We start from the raw sequence: 16,402 nt of genomic DNA on the forward strand, positions 1-16,402 counted from the left end.
TCAACAAATTTTAAAACAATTACTTAACCGCAAATATCCATATTAACTTCATCCTTTAACAATATTTTAGTTAAAACATAATATTAAAAGAAATAATATGATTGAGTACGTTTTGGTTTGTCTCTTACCAAACATCCTGCGTGAAATAACCAAGTAACTATCCTACATTAAAACAAAAACTTTAGCAACAAAAGTGTTTTTTTTTTTTTGGACGCATGTAACACCTTTTTACCCTTTATTAGAAACTGTGAGCTGGACAGAGGAGACAATTATAGAGGAAATATCTGTCACAGGTATTACTGAGACCTTATGGGTCGACAAATGTAATCTTACAATCACCATCCTGTCTAACCTTCTTACCATCTTTTAAACTCTCTTCATGTTTGCTTACAAAACATGTTGTGTGTTTTTGTGTCAATCAATGTAATGTCTAATGTTCCCGTATCTTCATCTTACAATATCAAGTGAAGTTGTATGTGTTGTATGTGTTTTGTCAATGTCATACCGATGTGCTACTTTCATCCGTCTCTTTTTATGATTCTATATGGGCAATTCTAGCGTTGTGGATTTGACATTTGCAGTCATAACTTATTATATAATTTCTCAGAGAATGCATTTATTACCAATATATTGAACCATATGTTTATATTGTCATAAACACCTGATGATAGAGTCCAGACATCAGAAAAATATCAGTCTATACTTACGTTTTCTATTGTAGATGAAGGAAAAATGCATGCGTTATGGATGTGTCAAAGAAATATTGGGGAGTCGATATATATTTTGTAGGAATTCTGTAAATTAAAATGCACAAAGCAGAAGCATTAAAGGGATAGTTCACCCAAAAATGAAATTAATGTCATTAATGACTCACCCTCATGTCGTTCCAAACTCGTAAGACTTCCGTTCATCTTCAAAACACAGTTTAAGATGTTTTATATTTAGTCAGCTTGTTGACCCTTCATTGAAAATCTATGTACGGTATACTGTCCATGACCAGAAAGGTAATAAAAACATCATCAAAGTAGTCCATGTGACATCAGTGGGTCAGTTAGAATTTGTTGAAGCATCGAAAATACATTTTGGTCCTAAAATAACGAAAATTACGACTTTATTCAGCATTGTCTTCTCTTCCGCGTTTGTTGTGAAGCGCATGCGTGACTTCAGTGACGCGACTGACGTGTTATCTGGTGCACCCCAGCTGTTTTTTTTATGCGCCCGGGCTTCGTTTACAGTCTAAGGGAGACGCACGCTGTAAGTTTGAAAAAAAAAACTTGTTTGAGTATAATACGACATTCACGTCACTGCAGTCACGTGACTTTAGTCTCGCACATACGCTTCACATCAGATGCGGAAGAGAAGACAATAGTGAATAATGTTTTTTAAGACCAAAATGTATTTTCGATGCTTCAACACATTCTAACTGACCCACTGATGGCACATGGACTACTTTGATGATGCTTTATTACCTTACTGCGCATGGACAAGCTCTCTGACTAAATATAAAACATCTTAAACTTTTTTCCGAAGATGAACGGAAGTCTTACGAGTTTGGAACGACATGAGGGTGAGTCATTAATGAATTTATTTTTATTTCTGGGTGAACTATCCCTTGTTTTCCAACAAATAGAGAAGTGATTGCTCTTCAAAGTATATTTTTGTATGGGCCTTTATGAGGAAGAAACAGCGTTATGGGTGTGACAGTTATAAAATTTGCACTTACTTGACTATGATATATAAAAATGCTTTTAAAACTTTAAATACACATGAAATGTCTCTATAAAACCACCAAATATTTACATCTTAGATTTGAGTATGGTTAAAAACTTTTGAAACTTTACTTTTCAGAATAAGGTTGACATTTGCATGGAATTGCCCATATGTAACCACAGAAATAACATTTGATTGACCAAATGTATTCATGTATAATTTTAACATATTTCTTATAGTCAAGTATGGGAGATTTTCTTGTCATAATAATCCTATAAAGCGCTAAGTGCACTTTGTGTGGCTAGGTTAAAATTGACTGAAGTCCTCATTTCTGTGTTTTATGTTGTGTAGTGTCTGTGTGTAGCACCATGGCCCTGGAGAAACATCTACAAATTTCATTATGTACTGCAATGCTATGTATGGTTGAAATGACCATAAAGCTATAATTGAATATATATTTCTAAGTTTCTCTATGTCTCATCAGAACGAAGGGTGCCGATTGAAGAGGCTGTCGAAAGAAAGAAAGTAGCAGCGAGAGAAGTAGCTCCAACTAAAGGTACAAAATGAAAAAAAAGTCTGGTTGTTTTTAAGCTACTTGTTGAAAAACACACTTTCATTAGGTTCAGTTGAATTGAATATGTTTGTAAATGTGTGTTTGTGTAAACTTTTATATATTTAGCTGTATGGTGTTCATTGTTTTTTATGTTGTGTACTGTTGTGTACGTTTCTTGATATTTTAAATAATTTGAAAGATATGTGAAAATGCAAAAAATGTTGCATGCACTGTCAGAAAATTGCCAAAATGTGTATCCTTTCTGTTCTTGGTGCAGTACAGTTCCCTTTCAAAAAGTACACATTTATACCTAAAGAGTTCATTATTTTACCTAAGAGGTACATATTTGTACCAAGAATATCTTATTATCACCTCAAAGATACATATTTGTATCTCAAAGGCACATATTGGTACCAAATGTGTATTTAACTTTTTAAAAAGTACTGCCCCAGTGACAGCTGGGGTACATATTTTGACTATTTTTTTCTAACAGTGTGTCCAATAACATTGTATATTTTGTATAACTTCTTAATGAATGAATGTTGGATACTGTACTTCATAATACGTATGTGTCTTGGTTTGTCTATGTCTAAATGTCTATGACATTTTCTTGATACTTGATGTCCAAGTTGAAGCTAGCATTTCTGTCAAATTAATGAGTAACTGTTCTCCTCAAAGATTTCGAAGAAGGTGAGGCGAAACCATCTCCACCAGCAGAGAAAAAACCTCGGGAAGGTATTGAGTTCTTTGTCCCTAGTGCTTTTTTGTTGTCTTTGAGCACCAATAGTGTCTTTCTTTCTATGCCCTCTGTCGTGTCAACTTTCTGTACTGCCATAACGGTATGTTTTGTCCAAATAAATCATCTTCTAACTGATCTGTCATGACAATTTCCAAAAAGGAAAAATGCCTGTGGAGGAAATAGCTACTGCAGTCACAGTACCAGAGCCAAGAGAACGACCCACACCCAAAGGTATTGTGAAAAAAAACTGATGTACAAAAACTCTGTACGAAATAATTGTTTTCTTACACATTAATGTGTGCATACATATGTTAACATGTATATGTGTGTGCTGTGTATGTTTGTACATAAATACTGTATATGTTCAGTTCCAATGGTGATCGACTCCTACTCTGACTTTGTCTAATGAATGTAGTATTATGTTTAAATGTTTGTTTTCTGTAGGAACTTGATCTACTGTCTGTGATATGGTCAACTTATATAGACATTTAATTATGTCTGTTTATGTCTGTGCAAGTTCTTAATTATTGTCCATTTAGTCTTAATATTACCGTCGTATCTTCTGTTTTTCTGTTTCAAACTGTTTTTGTCAGTAATGTCTGGACTCTTCCGAAATGTTGCAAGCGAACTAATGCTCTTCTTCATTAGATAAACTAGTGACTGAAACAGCTGTTCCTGAAGCTAAACCTAAAGCTGTACCAGTACCTGAGGCTAAACCTGAACTTAAGCCTACACCTGTGGAAAAAGTCGAATTACCTCCAGTCAAAGGTACTTTTCATCACTTTTTTCTTATCGTCGTATGGTTTGTCTTGCTACCTTGTTCAAAAGCTTTTCGTTTGTTTGTATTTGTTGTTGCAATTGTCTAGCTTCCATTAGGGAGCACATTGTATGTCCTTTGTTTTCTTTAATATGTTGTCACAAAAAACTGTAAGCTGTAAAGCTATAAACAATGCAATGAATGTTCTTTAAAGTTCTTGTGGAGGAAAAGAAACCAGAACCCAAAAAGATAGAACCACCTAAACCAGTACCACCTAAACCTGAACCAGTCATTGAAGCTCCAAAGGAACCACCCCCAAAGAAAGGTAGATGCTCACTTTTACGTTTTATGTTATGTGTTTGTATGAATAAGCCACCCTCTTATGGGAAAAAGCATGACCTTACAGTGGCTTTAATTTATGCAAATATCTTTCTCTTGCAATATTATTAGGTTTTTGCATATGCCTATTAGTTTGTCTTGCTACCTTGTTCAAAAGCTTTTAATTTGTTTGTATTTGTTGTCGCAATTGTCTAGCTTCCACTAGGAAGCACACTGTATGTTCTGTGCTTTCTTTAATATGTTGTCACAAAAACAAGCTGTAAACAATGCAATGAATGTTCTTTAAAGTTCTTGTGGAGGAAAAGAAACCAGAACCCAAAAAGATAGAACCACCTAAACCAGTACCACCTAAACCTGAACCAATCATTGAAGCTCCAAAGGAACCACCCCCAAAGAAAGGTAGACCCACACTTTTATCTGTTTTACTGTATGTTGAGTGTTTGTAAGCCACACTCTTATGGGGAAAAGCATGACCTTACCAGTGGCTTTAAATTATGCAAAAGTCTTTCTCTTGCAGTATTATTATGTATCTTATGTTTGTATGTGATAATGTATATGTGGTTTGTCTTGCTACCTTTTTCAAAAGCTTTTCGTTTGTTTGTATTTGTTGTTGCAATTGTCTAGTTTCCATTAGGAAGCACATTGTATGTTTGGTGTTTTCTTTAATATGTTGTCACAAAAAAACAAGCTGTAAACAATGCAATGAATGTTCTTTGAAGTTCTTGTGGAGGAAAAGAAACCAGAACCCAAAAAGATAGAACCACCTAAACCAGTACCACCTAAACCTGAACCAATCATTGAAGCTCCAAAGGAACCACCCCCAAAGAAAGGTAGACCTTCTCTTTTATATGTTTGATGTTGTGTGTTTGTATGAATAAGCCACACTCTTATGGGAAAAAGCATGACATTAACAGTGGCTTTAATTTATGCAAATGTCTTTCTCTTGCAATATTATTAGGTTTTTGCATAAGCCTGTATCTTATGTTTGTATGTCATGATACATATGTGGTTTGTCTTTGTTCAAAAGCTTTTTGTTTGTTTGTATTTGTTGTCGCAATTGTCTAGCTTCCATTAGGAAGCACATTGTATGGTTTTGTGCTTTCTTTAATATGCTGTCACAAAAACAAGCTGTAAACAATGCAATGAATGTTCTTTAAAGTTCTTGTGGAGGAAAAGAAACCAGAACCCAAAAAGATAGAACCACCTAAACCAGTACCACCAAAACCAGTACCACCTAAACCTGAACCAATCATTGAAGCTCCAAAGGAACCACCCCCAAAGAAAGGTAGACCCACACTTTTATCTGTTTTAGGTTTGGTGTTTGTACGAATAATCCACCCTCTTATGGGAAATAGCATGACCATACCAGTGGCTTGAATGCAAATGCAACAATGTATTTTTCTTGCGATATTATTAGGTTTTTGCATATGCTTATTAGCTATGTATCTTATGTTTGTATGTCATGATATATACGTGGTTTGTTTTCCTACCTTTTTCAAAAGCTTTTCGTTTGTTTGTATTTGTTGATGCAATTGTCTAGCTTCCATTAGGAAGCACATTGTATGGTTTTGTGCTTTCTTTAATATGTTGTCACAAAAAACAAGCTGTAAACAATGCATACAATGTTCTTTAAAGTTCTTGTGGAGGAAAAGAAACCAGAACCCAAAAAGATAGAACCACCTAAACCAGTACCACCTAAACCTGAACCAATCATTGAAGCTCCAAAGGAACCACCCCCAAAGAAAGGTAGACGCTCACTTTTATCCGTTTTAGGTTGTGTGTTTGTATGAATAAGCCACACTCTTATGGGAAAAAGCATGACCTTACAGTGGCTTTAATTTATGCAAATGTCTTTCTCTTGCGATATTATTAGGTTTTTGCATATGCTTATTAGCTATGTATCTTATGTTTGTATGTCATGATGTATATGTGGTTTGTCTTGTTACCTTGTTCAAAAGCTTTTCGTTTGTTTGTATTTGTTGTTGCAATTGTCTAGCTTCCATTAGGAAGCACATTGTATGGTTTTGTGCTTTCTTTAATATGTTGTCACAAAAAACAAGCTGTAAACAATGCATACAATGTTCTTTAAAGTTCTTGTGGAGGAAAAGAAACCAGAAGCCAAAAAGATAGAACCACCTAAACCAGTACCACCTAAACCAGTACCACCTAAACCTGAACCAGTCATTGAAGCTCCAAAGGAACCACCCCCAAAGAAAGGTAGATGCTCACTTTTATCCGTTTTAGGTTGTGTGTTTGTATGAATAAGCCACACTCTTATGCGAAAAAGCATGACCTTACAGTGGCTTTAATTTATGCAAATGTCTTTCTCTTGCGATATTATTAGTTTTTTGCATATGCTTATTAGCTTTGTATCTTATGTTTGTATGTCATGATGTATATGTGGTTTGTCTTGTTACCTTGTTCAAAAGCTTTTCGTTTGTTTGTATTTGCAATTGTCTAGCTTCCATTAGGAAGCACATTGTATGGTTTTGTGTATTTGGTTGTATGGTTGTATGGTTTTGTGCTTTCTTTAATTTGTCACAAAAAGCTAGTTGTAAACAATGCAATGAATGTTCTTTGAAGTTCTTGTGGAGGAAAAGAAACCAGAAGCCAAAAAGATAGAACCACCTAAACCAGTACCACCTAAACCAGTACCACCTAAACCTGAACCAATCATTGAAGCTCCAAAGGAACCACCCCCAAAGAAAGGTAGATCCTCACTTTTATCCGTTTTTATGTGGTGTGTTTGTATGAATAAGCCACACTCTTATGCGAAAAAGCATGACCTTACAGTGGCTTTAATTTATGCAAATGTCTTTCTCTTGCGATATTACTAGGTTTTTGCATATGCTTATTAGCTATGTATCTTATGTTTGTATGTCATGATGTATATGTGGTTTGTCTTGTTACCTTGTTCAAAAGCTTTTCGTTTGTTTGTATTTGCAATTGTCTAGCTTCCATTAGGAAGCACATTGTATGGTTTTGTGCTTTCTTTAATTTGTCACAAAAAGCTAGTTGTAAACAATGCAATGAATGTTCTTTGAAGTTCTTGTGGAGGAAAAGAAACCAGAAGCCAAAAAGATAGAACCACCTAAACCAGTACCACCTAAACCAGTACCACCTAAACCTGAACCAATCATTGAAGCTCCAAAGGAACCACCCCCAAAGAAAGGTAGACGCTCACTTTTATCCGTTTTATGTTGTGTGTTTGTATGAATAAGCCACACTCTTATGCGAAAAAAGCATGACCTTACAGTGGCTTTAATTTATGCAAATATCTTTCTCTTGCGATATTAATAGCTTTTTGCATATGCTTATTAACTTTGTATCTTATGTTTGTATGTCATGATGTATATGTGGTTTGTCTTGTTACCTTGTTCAAAAGCTTTTCGTTTGTTTGTATTTGTTGATGCAATTGTCTAGCTTCCATTAGGAAGCACATTGTATGGTTTTGTGCTTTCTTTAATTTGTCACAAAAAGCTAGTTGTAAACAATGCAATGAATGTTCTTTGAAGTTCTTGTGGAGGAAAAGAAACCAGAAGCCAAAAAGATAGAACCACCTAAACCAGTACCACCTAAACCAGTACCACCTAAACCTGAACCAATCATTGAAGCTCCAAAGGAACCACCCCCAAAGAAAGGTAGACGCTCACTTTTATACGTTTTATGTTGTGTGTTTGTATGAATAAGCCACACTCTTATGCGAAAAAGCATGACCTTACAGTGGCTTTAATTTATGTAAATGTCTTTCTCTTGCGATATTAATAGCTTTTTGCATATGCTTATTAGCTTTGTATCTTATGTCTGTATGCCATGATGTATATGCAATGTACAGGCTTGTCTTATATCTTAAATACCTTCATATCTGCCTATGAAGTCTTTCACACATCTTATCTCATTCTTAAACCAGTGCGATTTAAAGCATTGTTCTTAACTTTAATATTCTTTCTAAGTACAAGAACCTTTCAAGAAGCCAGAGGTCCCTTCGGTAGTGGCTGCACAGAGCAAATATTTGACAGAAGAGATCATTCATGAAAAAACAGCTGTTGTTGTTAGTAAATTGGAAAAAATAGAGACGCTCTCAAAAGAAGAGATAATTCTCGCCCCAGAGATAGCAGTTCCTAAAAAGGAAGAAATTACCATTTCAATTCTTAAGACAGAGGAAGTGTCCCAGAAAATATTGATTTCTGAGCCAAAACCAGAGAGAAAAGAAGAGATCATTGTGCCTCAAAAGAAAGAGGTTCTTCCGCCTAAAAAAGAAGAGATCATTGTGCCTCAAAAGAAAGAGGTTCTTCCTCCTAAAAAAGAAGAGATCATTGTGCCTCAAAAGAAAGAGGTTCTTCCGCCTAAAAAAGAAGAGATCATTGTGCCTCAAAAGAAAGAGGTTCTTCCTCCTAAAAAAGAAGAGATCATTGTGCCTCAAAAGAAAGAGGTTCTTCCGCCTAAAAAAGAAGAGATCATTGTGCCTCAAAAGAAAGAGGTTCTTCCTCCTAAAAAAGAAGAGATCATTGTGCCTCAAAAGAAAGAGGTTCTCCCTCCTAAAAAAGAAGAAGAAATTGTACCTCAAAAGAAAGAGGTTCTTCCTCCTAAAAAGGATAAAGAAGTTGTGCCCCAAAAGAAAGAGGTTGCCCCGGTTAAAGGTACACTGATATTCTTTCTTTTAGTATCTTTAAATTTATACTGTTTTATTGTCCTAAAATGCTTTTGAGTGTGCTTGTACATGTTTGTTTAATCTTGTGTGTCACATTTCTTATTTCAATCTTTTTTATTTTACTAACGTCTTCGCACTCGCTAGAGTGACCTCTTGATCTTATAGATGTGAATTTCCTCTTAAATATTTCTTAAAACCGTGCTAACAGAAAATGAAATACTCTCTTAAGTTGTTTTGGATTCCACACTGATTGAGTCTGAGAAAGAAGAACTACACAGACAGCTGGATACGACTCTTATATTGCCAAAGGAACATGAGAAGCCTGAAGGTACATCAAAATCAAGCATCTTTTTCAGTCTTTCTCTTTTGCACCTTTTCTTCTTATCTTGCGGAGTTTACTTAGTACAACAATCTTTAATGTTTTGCAAGTTTCAACAGATGAGCGTGATAAGCCTCTTCAGTTTTATAAAAATTAAACAAACATTTTATGAACACTTTGTTTCATCTATTTGTAACTTTCTCTGTAATCATTAATATTATTATTGACGTCTGTGGACTCATGGATTAAAAGTTTGAATTGAGGGAGCTTAAAAATACTCATTCAACATTCAGTTTCTTTTGTAGAAAATTCATAGTTAGTTTTTCTTTCAAAGAACGTGAAGTTGTTCCACCTCAGACAGTATTCATTGCCCCACCTTTTTTTCTTATAGAAGATTCTTTCAACAAAAATAGAAACGTTTCTTTAAAAAGATTGACACATGAACAGATCTTCATTCCATTTGTCTCACCCTTAAAAAAGTGTAAATTGAAGCATTGATCATAACTTTAATATTCTTTCTAAGTACAAGAACCATCCAAGAAACCAGAGGTCCCTTCAGTATTGGCTGCACAGAGAGAAGATTTGTTTGAAGAAATAATTCAGAAGAAACCAACTGCTGTTGTTAGTAAATTGGAAAAAAGAGAGACTGTTGTTATTCTTAAAAAAGAAGAAATGGCAGATAAACAGTCTAAAAAAGTTCTTACCTCTTTAAAGCAGACAATTGTGCCTCAAAAAGAGGAAATTATATCTCAAAAGAAAGAAATACTTATATATCCAACAGCAGAAGAAATTTCACTTACAAGGAAGCAGACTGTCAGTGTGTCAGAAGAAGGTACTGTGCCTCCGAAGAAAGAGATGACTTACACACAAACTATAGAGGAGAAAAAAGAAAGTATACCTACAAGACTGGAAGTGACTTCCATTCCTGATAAAGAAGATATTGCCATTACAATTCTTAAAACAGAAGAACGTGTGTCTAAGAGGAAAACTGTGATTTCTGAGCCTAAACCAGAGAGAAAAGAAGAAGCTAAAAAAGCTGAGGTCCTTGTGAGTCAAAAGAAAGAGGTTCTTATTCCACCTAAAAGGGACGAAGAAGTTGTACCTCAAAAGAAAGAGGTTCCTATTCCACCTAAAAGGGACGAAGAAGTTGTACCTCAAAAGAAAGAGGTTCTTATTCCACCTAAAAGGGACGAAGAAGTTGTACCTCAAAAGAAAGAGGTTCTTCCTCACAAAAAAGAAGAGATCATTGTGCCTCAAAAGAAAGCGGTTCTTCCTCTTAAAAAAGAAGAAGAGATCATTGTGCCTCAAAAGAAAGAGGTTCTTCCTCACAAAAAAGAAGAGATCATTGTGCCTCAAAAGAAAGAGGTTATTCCTCCTAAAAAAGAAGAGATAATTGTGCCTCAAAAGAAAGAGCTTCTACCTCCTAAAAAAGAAGAAATCTTTGTGCCTCAAAAGAAAGAGGTTCTTTCTCCTAAAAAAGATGAAGAAATTGTACCTCAAAAGAAAGAGGTTCTTCCTCCTAAAAAAGAAGAAATCTTTGTGCCTCAAAAGAAAGAGGTTCTTCCTCCAAAAATAGAAGAGATCTTTGCGCCTCAAAAGAAAGAGGTTCTTCCTCCTAAAAAAGAAGAGATTGTTGTGCCTCAAAAGAAAGAGGTTCTTCCTCCTAAAATAGAAGAGATCTTTGCGCCTCAAAAGAAAGAGGTTCTACCTCCTAAAAAAGAGGAGGTCATTGTGCCTCAAGAGAAAGAAACTCCTCTTCCTTCTAAAAAAGAAGAAATTTTACAACAAAAGAAAGAGGTGGCTCCTACAAAAGGTACAATGAAAGTCATTGCCCATGTTTACCTCTTTCAAATCTTGCGTTCTTTAAATTGTGTTTTCTTGAACTTACTTTGATTTATTAATATCTTGAGTTTTTGTGGTATATGTGTTGGGTCTCATATGTTTAACTAACACCCTGTTCTGTTCAAACTAGAAGACAAACTAGTTCTTGAATGGTCTACTTTACTAACATCTTGCTACTCGCTAGAGTGATCTCTTGTTCTAATAGTGGTCAGTTTATCTAAAACTGTGCCAGTAGAAAATGAAATCTCTCTCAAGTTGATCTACACTGATTGAGTCTGCGAAAGAAGACAGCTGAATACTGGACAACTCGTACCAAAGAAACATGAGGAACCTGAATGTACATCAAAATCTATATCATTATCTTTCTTTTTTTGCCTTCTTATTTTTTACATTTACCAATTGTTAATTTTTTCTTTATATCTTGTTGCGATTACTGAGCACATCAATCTTTAATCATATTCAAGTGCCTGAAACCAAGCCTCAAGTGGTACAAACTGGAAAAATACCAAAGTTCACTAACAGTTTAGAGTTGCAGCAGTTTTATATTAAGAAAATGCCTTTTTAAAATTAATACAACTCATTAATGGCTCTTAAAAAGAGAAGAGTATCTTAAATTAAGAACTACACGTTAATTCTAAGTCTATCTAACCAGACCTACAATGTATCCTCCTCCTCACAAATATCTTTCTATTTCTCATTCTCTTGGATGTGTAGAAGAATTAACACGCAATAACGAATCCAAGATCTTTAAGAGTCCTCTATGGCTGGAACTTACAAAGAGGATTTTTTAGATTGAAAACTGAATCACAGAAAGAATTCTGTAGAATTTTGGAAATTGGTTTAGAAATTGCCAGTTAACAAATTTCAAAACTTTCCTTAAACGAAAACATATTAGTTTCAAAACATTTCAAAAGAGTAAAACTTTTTCTAGTGAAGAACCTTCTAAAGGACATGTAATGACAGGTTAAATAATACAATTTATTAACAGACATTATAATTTACCAGAAGATATACTGTAGTGATTAGAGTAAATTTTGGAAGTCTGTCAAACATCAAATCCCAATATTTAGAAAAAAATAAGTGATATTTTTTCCAACATGGATTTTTTCATTCTTGAAACAAAAGATTGGAAGACTTTTGTGGATGTCCCTTTCTTTGAATTTTTGGATATTTTTTTAAAAAGCAGGAAAACTACAGATGGATCTTACATCTAAAACGAACATTTTTAAATCTCTGATCAACTGTTGTCTCACCATTACTCTTATTAACCATAAAAGAAAAACTTTGACTAACATTTGCACAAACATGAATGTTCTGTATTGTCTGTAAGTCATACATATTATCCATTCAATATGTTTAACCCTCTTAATCAATGTATTTATTATTACTCCATTATGTGTCTGTAATATGTTGTTTGTCTTAATTATGTACGTCAGGAATTAGATATCTTGATCTTCTGAAAGTAATGACCTACGTTTGCAGTTTATAACGTACAAATTTATTTCAATGTAAAGTGGCAGAACCAGCAGAACCTAAGAAGAAACCTTTGCCCGAGAAGACACCAGAGCCTTTGAAAAAAGTTCCTCCCAAAGAAGGTACAGAGTACTTATGGGGATATTAACATCAACAATCTCTTTATATGTCAAACTAAACTTTATGTGGTTTTGTTTGTGGTGTTTTTTCATGTGGGGGTTCTTTTTGGTTTGTTTGTTAAAGCCGTATATATTAAGTCAAATGTTATATGTATTTTATATCTTGTTTGTTAGTGTCTGAATTCTTTTATAAACATGTCTATAATTTTTACAGTGGCAAAGAAACCATCTCCAGAGCCTCCTGCGGTGCCTAAGTTAAAGCCAATTCCCCAATTAGAAGGTACTTTATATCTATATCTTTGGTTTTACATTGATACTTGTTTATTAGCACAACCTTAACCTCATTAGAGGGCCCTAATACACTGTATATTTGCTGTCATGTTGGTCTGTTTAATTTGTGTTTGGTATGTGTCTTTACTTGTTGTTTTGTATGATGGCCCTAATAATGACTCTGTTTCTTTGTTCTTACAACAATGGTCTAAATGGAAGTCTCACACTTATGTTGGTCTGTTGTCATGTTGTTTGTTTTATTTGTGTCTGCTTTATGTCTTTACGTGTTGTTTTGTATGATGGTCCTAATAATGTTTCTTTGCTGTTACAACAATGGTCACACTTAATGAACCACACTTAAGTTGTACCACAAATTTAGAAAGTTATTGTTAAAGATATCATTTTAAGTTAAAGTGGCAGGTGAGCATTTATGTGTGTCCACTTTTTCCTTTTTGTCACATTGTTGTATGCCATTAAGTCTTTTTGGAGTGCTTGCACCTCCTGTCAAGTTGTTATGTGTGTTGTTGGGTGTTTGTGTCATTAATTAATTCTTAATTCAGTATTTATTCCACAACAAACATCAGTATTTTATATTTCAATAATGTTACATGAAAATCTAAAATGAAAAGAACACTCTGATGTCAATGAAAATTGTTTTGCATATATTATACCATAAATAACCAATTTGGAATACCTATGTTAAATCGTTTTATGTTTAGTATGTCATCCATGTAAAATCAGTCCATTGTTTGTGTCTATTTATTGACCTCCACAGAGGTTTTATGTTTCAATTCTTGCATTACATTGTGTTATCTTTAGTGTCTTTAATTCTGACATCAAGCAATGCTTTATTTTAAGCTAAAGAGCGTGATAAGAAACCTGAAGATAAACTCAAGCCCAGGGAAGAGAAGATAATTCCAACGAAAGGTATTTTAGTCATAAGTCTACATTCTTGTGATGGGATGGTAATTCATTTTCTTAATAGACTAGATTATAATTCTCATCCGATCTTCAAAATTTCCTTTGAAGTACCTACTCCCAAGGAGGCTGAGAAAGCACCTCCCGCTCCAAAGAAAGAGCCAGTACCACCAGCGGAAGGTACTGATACAAAGATCCATCAACAATCTCTTACTTTTTATCTTACATTAATCTTTTGAAAATGAACCTTATTTAAATCAAAATTTATATTAATCCAAGGTAGGTCACAATTTGCTTCTTAATGTAAAAACTTTTGCACTTATGCTAATCTATCTGTCATGTTGTGTCTTGTTTGCGTTATTGATAAACAGTCTGTATATGTGCATATGGTATGTATAAGCCATTAAGTAAGACACACAACATATTTCTGCAAGTTGAACACATTCTAATGTGTTATAAAAAAAAATGAATCATGAAAGTCTTTTGATTGATTTTGTTATTGTAACTTTGTGACCGCATATTTTAATCAGATGGTGAAAAGGAACCAGTTACTGCACCTGGAGTAAAGAAAGGTAAGAATATTTTAATCTGTTACCATTTCCCACAGGTGGTCTGTGTTTTTTAGATGAGAGGTTCCCTTCAATTAAATTTTTAATTTAAAGTGAAGTTCTGTGTTATGTGTATTGAAATATGTTGTAAGTTTACGTGTATTGAAATATGTAATGTTGTACAGTACGTTGTCAGTCTCTTCCTTGTACGTTTTTTGTTATCAGTGGTGTTCTTTAGTCCTGTCTATTATGTTTTATATGTTATGTTTTATGTCATGTCAAAGTTTGATGTATTAGGAGACCAAAGGATTTGTTTGCAGTGCTATGCGTGTTTCTTTTGTACGCTTTGTAATGTCATACGTTTCCAAATCTAAAGGCAAAGTTCTTAGAGTGAAGCAAGAAGAGGAAAAGACTGAAATGCCAGTCTTGAAGAAAACTACAAGAGTATACAAAGATAAGGAGGAGGACCAAGAAATGGTAAAACTGAGAAAAGTGGTCAAAACACAAGAAGAGGAGCATGAAGAAAGCAAGATAGTGTATGCCGAGGCTAAAACTCAGGTTGTAATAACTGAAAGTTATGAGTCTGAAATACATCTTGAGACTTATGAAACTATCAAGAAGGTTGATAAAAAGGCACCTGCGGTTGACCAAAAGAAGCCCATAGAACCTGATCAAGAACCACAGCTGATAAAACCAGAAAGCGAAGTAGATGATAAAGCAAAGAAGAAGATTGCAGCAAAGGTTCCTAAAAAAGAAACTCCTGAGGAGCCTGGCCTAGCCCTGAAAAAGGTTAAGAAGTTACCACTAGACACTAAAGAAGAAGAAAGTGTTAAATTAAAACCATTTGAGAAACCTGTAAAACCAGCACCCGAAGCAAAGAAGGACACCAAAAAAGATGAAAAAGAAAGAGAACCCATATCTTTTGAAAGAAGTAGGGAACCAATTGCATTTAAGGATAGTGAGCGACCTGAAAAGATTGATAAGCCAAGAGAAGCTGATGCCCTTACAAAAAGAGAAGAGCCATCCATTCCTGACAAAAAGGAACCAGATGAAGTTACAGTGAAGCCTGTAAGCAGACCTCCAAAAGATGAAGTCGACACTGATCCGAAAAAGTTGTTGTTTAAAGGAAAGAAAATTCCACCTCAAACGCAGGAGCCTGAGACAGTACAGTTGAAGCCATTTGCGAAAAAACCTTCAACTGGGTCACCACAAGAAAAGGAGGTTCCAAAGCCAAAAGAGACAAAACCAATTGAGTTGACTCCACTTAGTAAAACACCAAAAGAGGAAATTGAAAAAGAACCAAGTATAAAGAAGATACCAATTAAAGAACCTGCAGAAGATGGTGAGATGCTTCCTAAGAAGGTTACACCTGTAAAAAAGGAAATTACGCCAAAGGAGGATGAGAAGAAGCCCATAGTCCTTAAAAAGGGTGTTTTACCTAAAGAGGCAGAGAAAAAAGAAGAAATAATTCTAAAACCAGTAAAGAAAGAAGAGCCTGAGAAGAAAGAACTTGCAAAGAAAGATTTAGAGCCGAAAAAAGTCCCTTCACCCAAGGTTGAGAAAATAAAACCCGTACAGAAAAAGCCTAGTGAGGATTTGGCAAAGAAGCCAAAAATTCTTTCTCCCAAAGAGTCAATTGAGGCTGTGACTTTGAAGAAAGTGCCTAAAAAAGTTTCACCTTCAGAAGTGAAACCTAAAGAATCTCCTAAAGCTGTAGAGTTAAGAAAATTGCCAACTCCGGCTCAACCTGAGCAAGACGTATTCGAAGAAGCAGAGGATGAGGGTAAGGTTGAACCTGAAGATGAGGATGATACATGGAGATGGGAGGTTGCTTCTCGAGAAAGTTACGGCTCAGAAGGCTCAGAAGATAGATATGTGGAGGAAGGGGCACTTGAAACTGCTGGGATGCCAGGGGGTAGACGAGGTGAGAGGTTGGCTATGAACTACATCAGTGAATGCCTCACTTCCTGTGGTATGGAATTCAGCCCCCTGTTGTTTTTACCCAAGATAATTTCCATTTCCACATCCATGTCCATCTTCATACAATTTCTAAATCTTGTCTGCCGCCTTCTTGATCTTCAATCTTCAATGTGTGGCATGTGTGTTGTACATTCATGTCTTTTCATCTTGTTTGTAGTTTATGTGTGTCTTCATTGAACATCGG

At 34.9% G+C, this 16,402-nt stretch overlaps 1 protein-coding gene across 9 annotated transcripts in view; it reads left to right on the plus strand.

The window, feature by feature from the left end:
• ttn.2 (titin, tandem duplicate 2) overlaps window positions 1-16,402 on the plus strand; it is a 174,128-nt gene that overhangs the window by 64,545 nt on the left and 93,181 nt on the right. For 4 of the 9 annotated variants that reach the window (XM_065252143.1, XM_065252144.1, XM_065252145.1 and 1 more), the window contains 21 exons: window positions 243-293; window positions 2,195-2,266; window positions 2,942-2,998; window positions 3,162-3,233; window positions 3,651-3,770; window positions 3,974-4,084; window positions 4,387-4,497; window positions 4,818-4,928; window positions 5,258-5,383; window positions 5,734-5,844; window positions 6,190-6,315; window positions 6,682-6,807; window positions 7,145-7,270; window positions 7,614-7,739; window positions 8,052-8,738; window positions 12,425-12,505; window positions 12,717-12,782; window positions 13,631-13,699; window positions 13,802-13,870; window positions 14,221-14,262; window positions 14,615-16,162. In XM_065252143.1, coding sequence (XP_065108215.1) covers window positions 243-293; window positions 2,195-2,266; window positions 2,942-2,998; window positions 3,162-3,233; window positions 3,651-3,770; window positions 3,974-4,084; window positions 4,387-4,497; window positions 4,818-4,928; window positions 5,258-5,383; window positions 5,734-5,844; window positions 6,190-6,315; window positions 6,682-6,807; window positions 7,145-7,270; window positions 7,614-7,739; window positions 8,052-8,738; window positions 12,425-12,505; window positions 12,717-12,782; window positions 13,631-13,699; window positions 13,802-13,870; window positions 14,221-14,262; window positions 14,615-16,162 — 4,008 coding nt within the window. The remainder of the gene's footprint in view (window positions 1-242; window positions 294-2,194; window positions 2,267-2,941; window positions 2,999-3,161; window positions 3,234-3,650; window positions 3,771-3,973; window positions 4,085-4,386; window positions 4,498-4,817; window positions 4,929-5,257; window positions 5,384-5,733; window positions 5,845-6,189; window positions 6,316-6,681; window positions 6,808-7,144; window positions 7,271-7,613; window positions 7,740-8,051; window positions 8,739-12,424; window positions 12,506-12,716; window positions 12,783-13,630; window positions 13,700-13,801; window positions 13,871-14,220; window positions 14,263-14,614; window positions 16,163-16,402) is intronic. The other 5 variants (XM_073812031.1, XM_065252149.1, XM_065252151.1 and 2 more) reach the window with 3 other exon arrangements.

Source organism: Paramisgurnus dabryanus, chromosome 15, assembly GCF_030506205.2.
Source record: "Paramisgurnus dabryanus chromosome 15, PD_genome_1.1, whole genome shotgun sequence".
Classification (NCBI taxonomy): Eukaryota; Metazoa; Chordata; class Actinopteri; order Cypriniformes; family Cobitidae; genus Paramisgurnus; species Paramisgurnus dabryanus.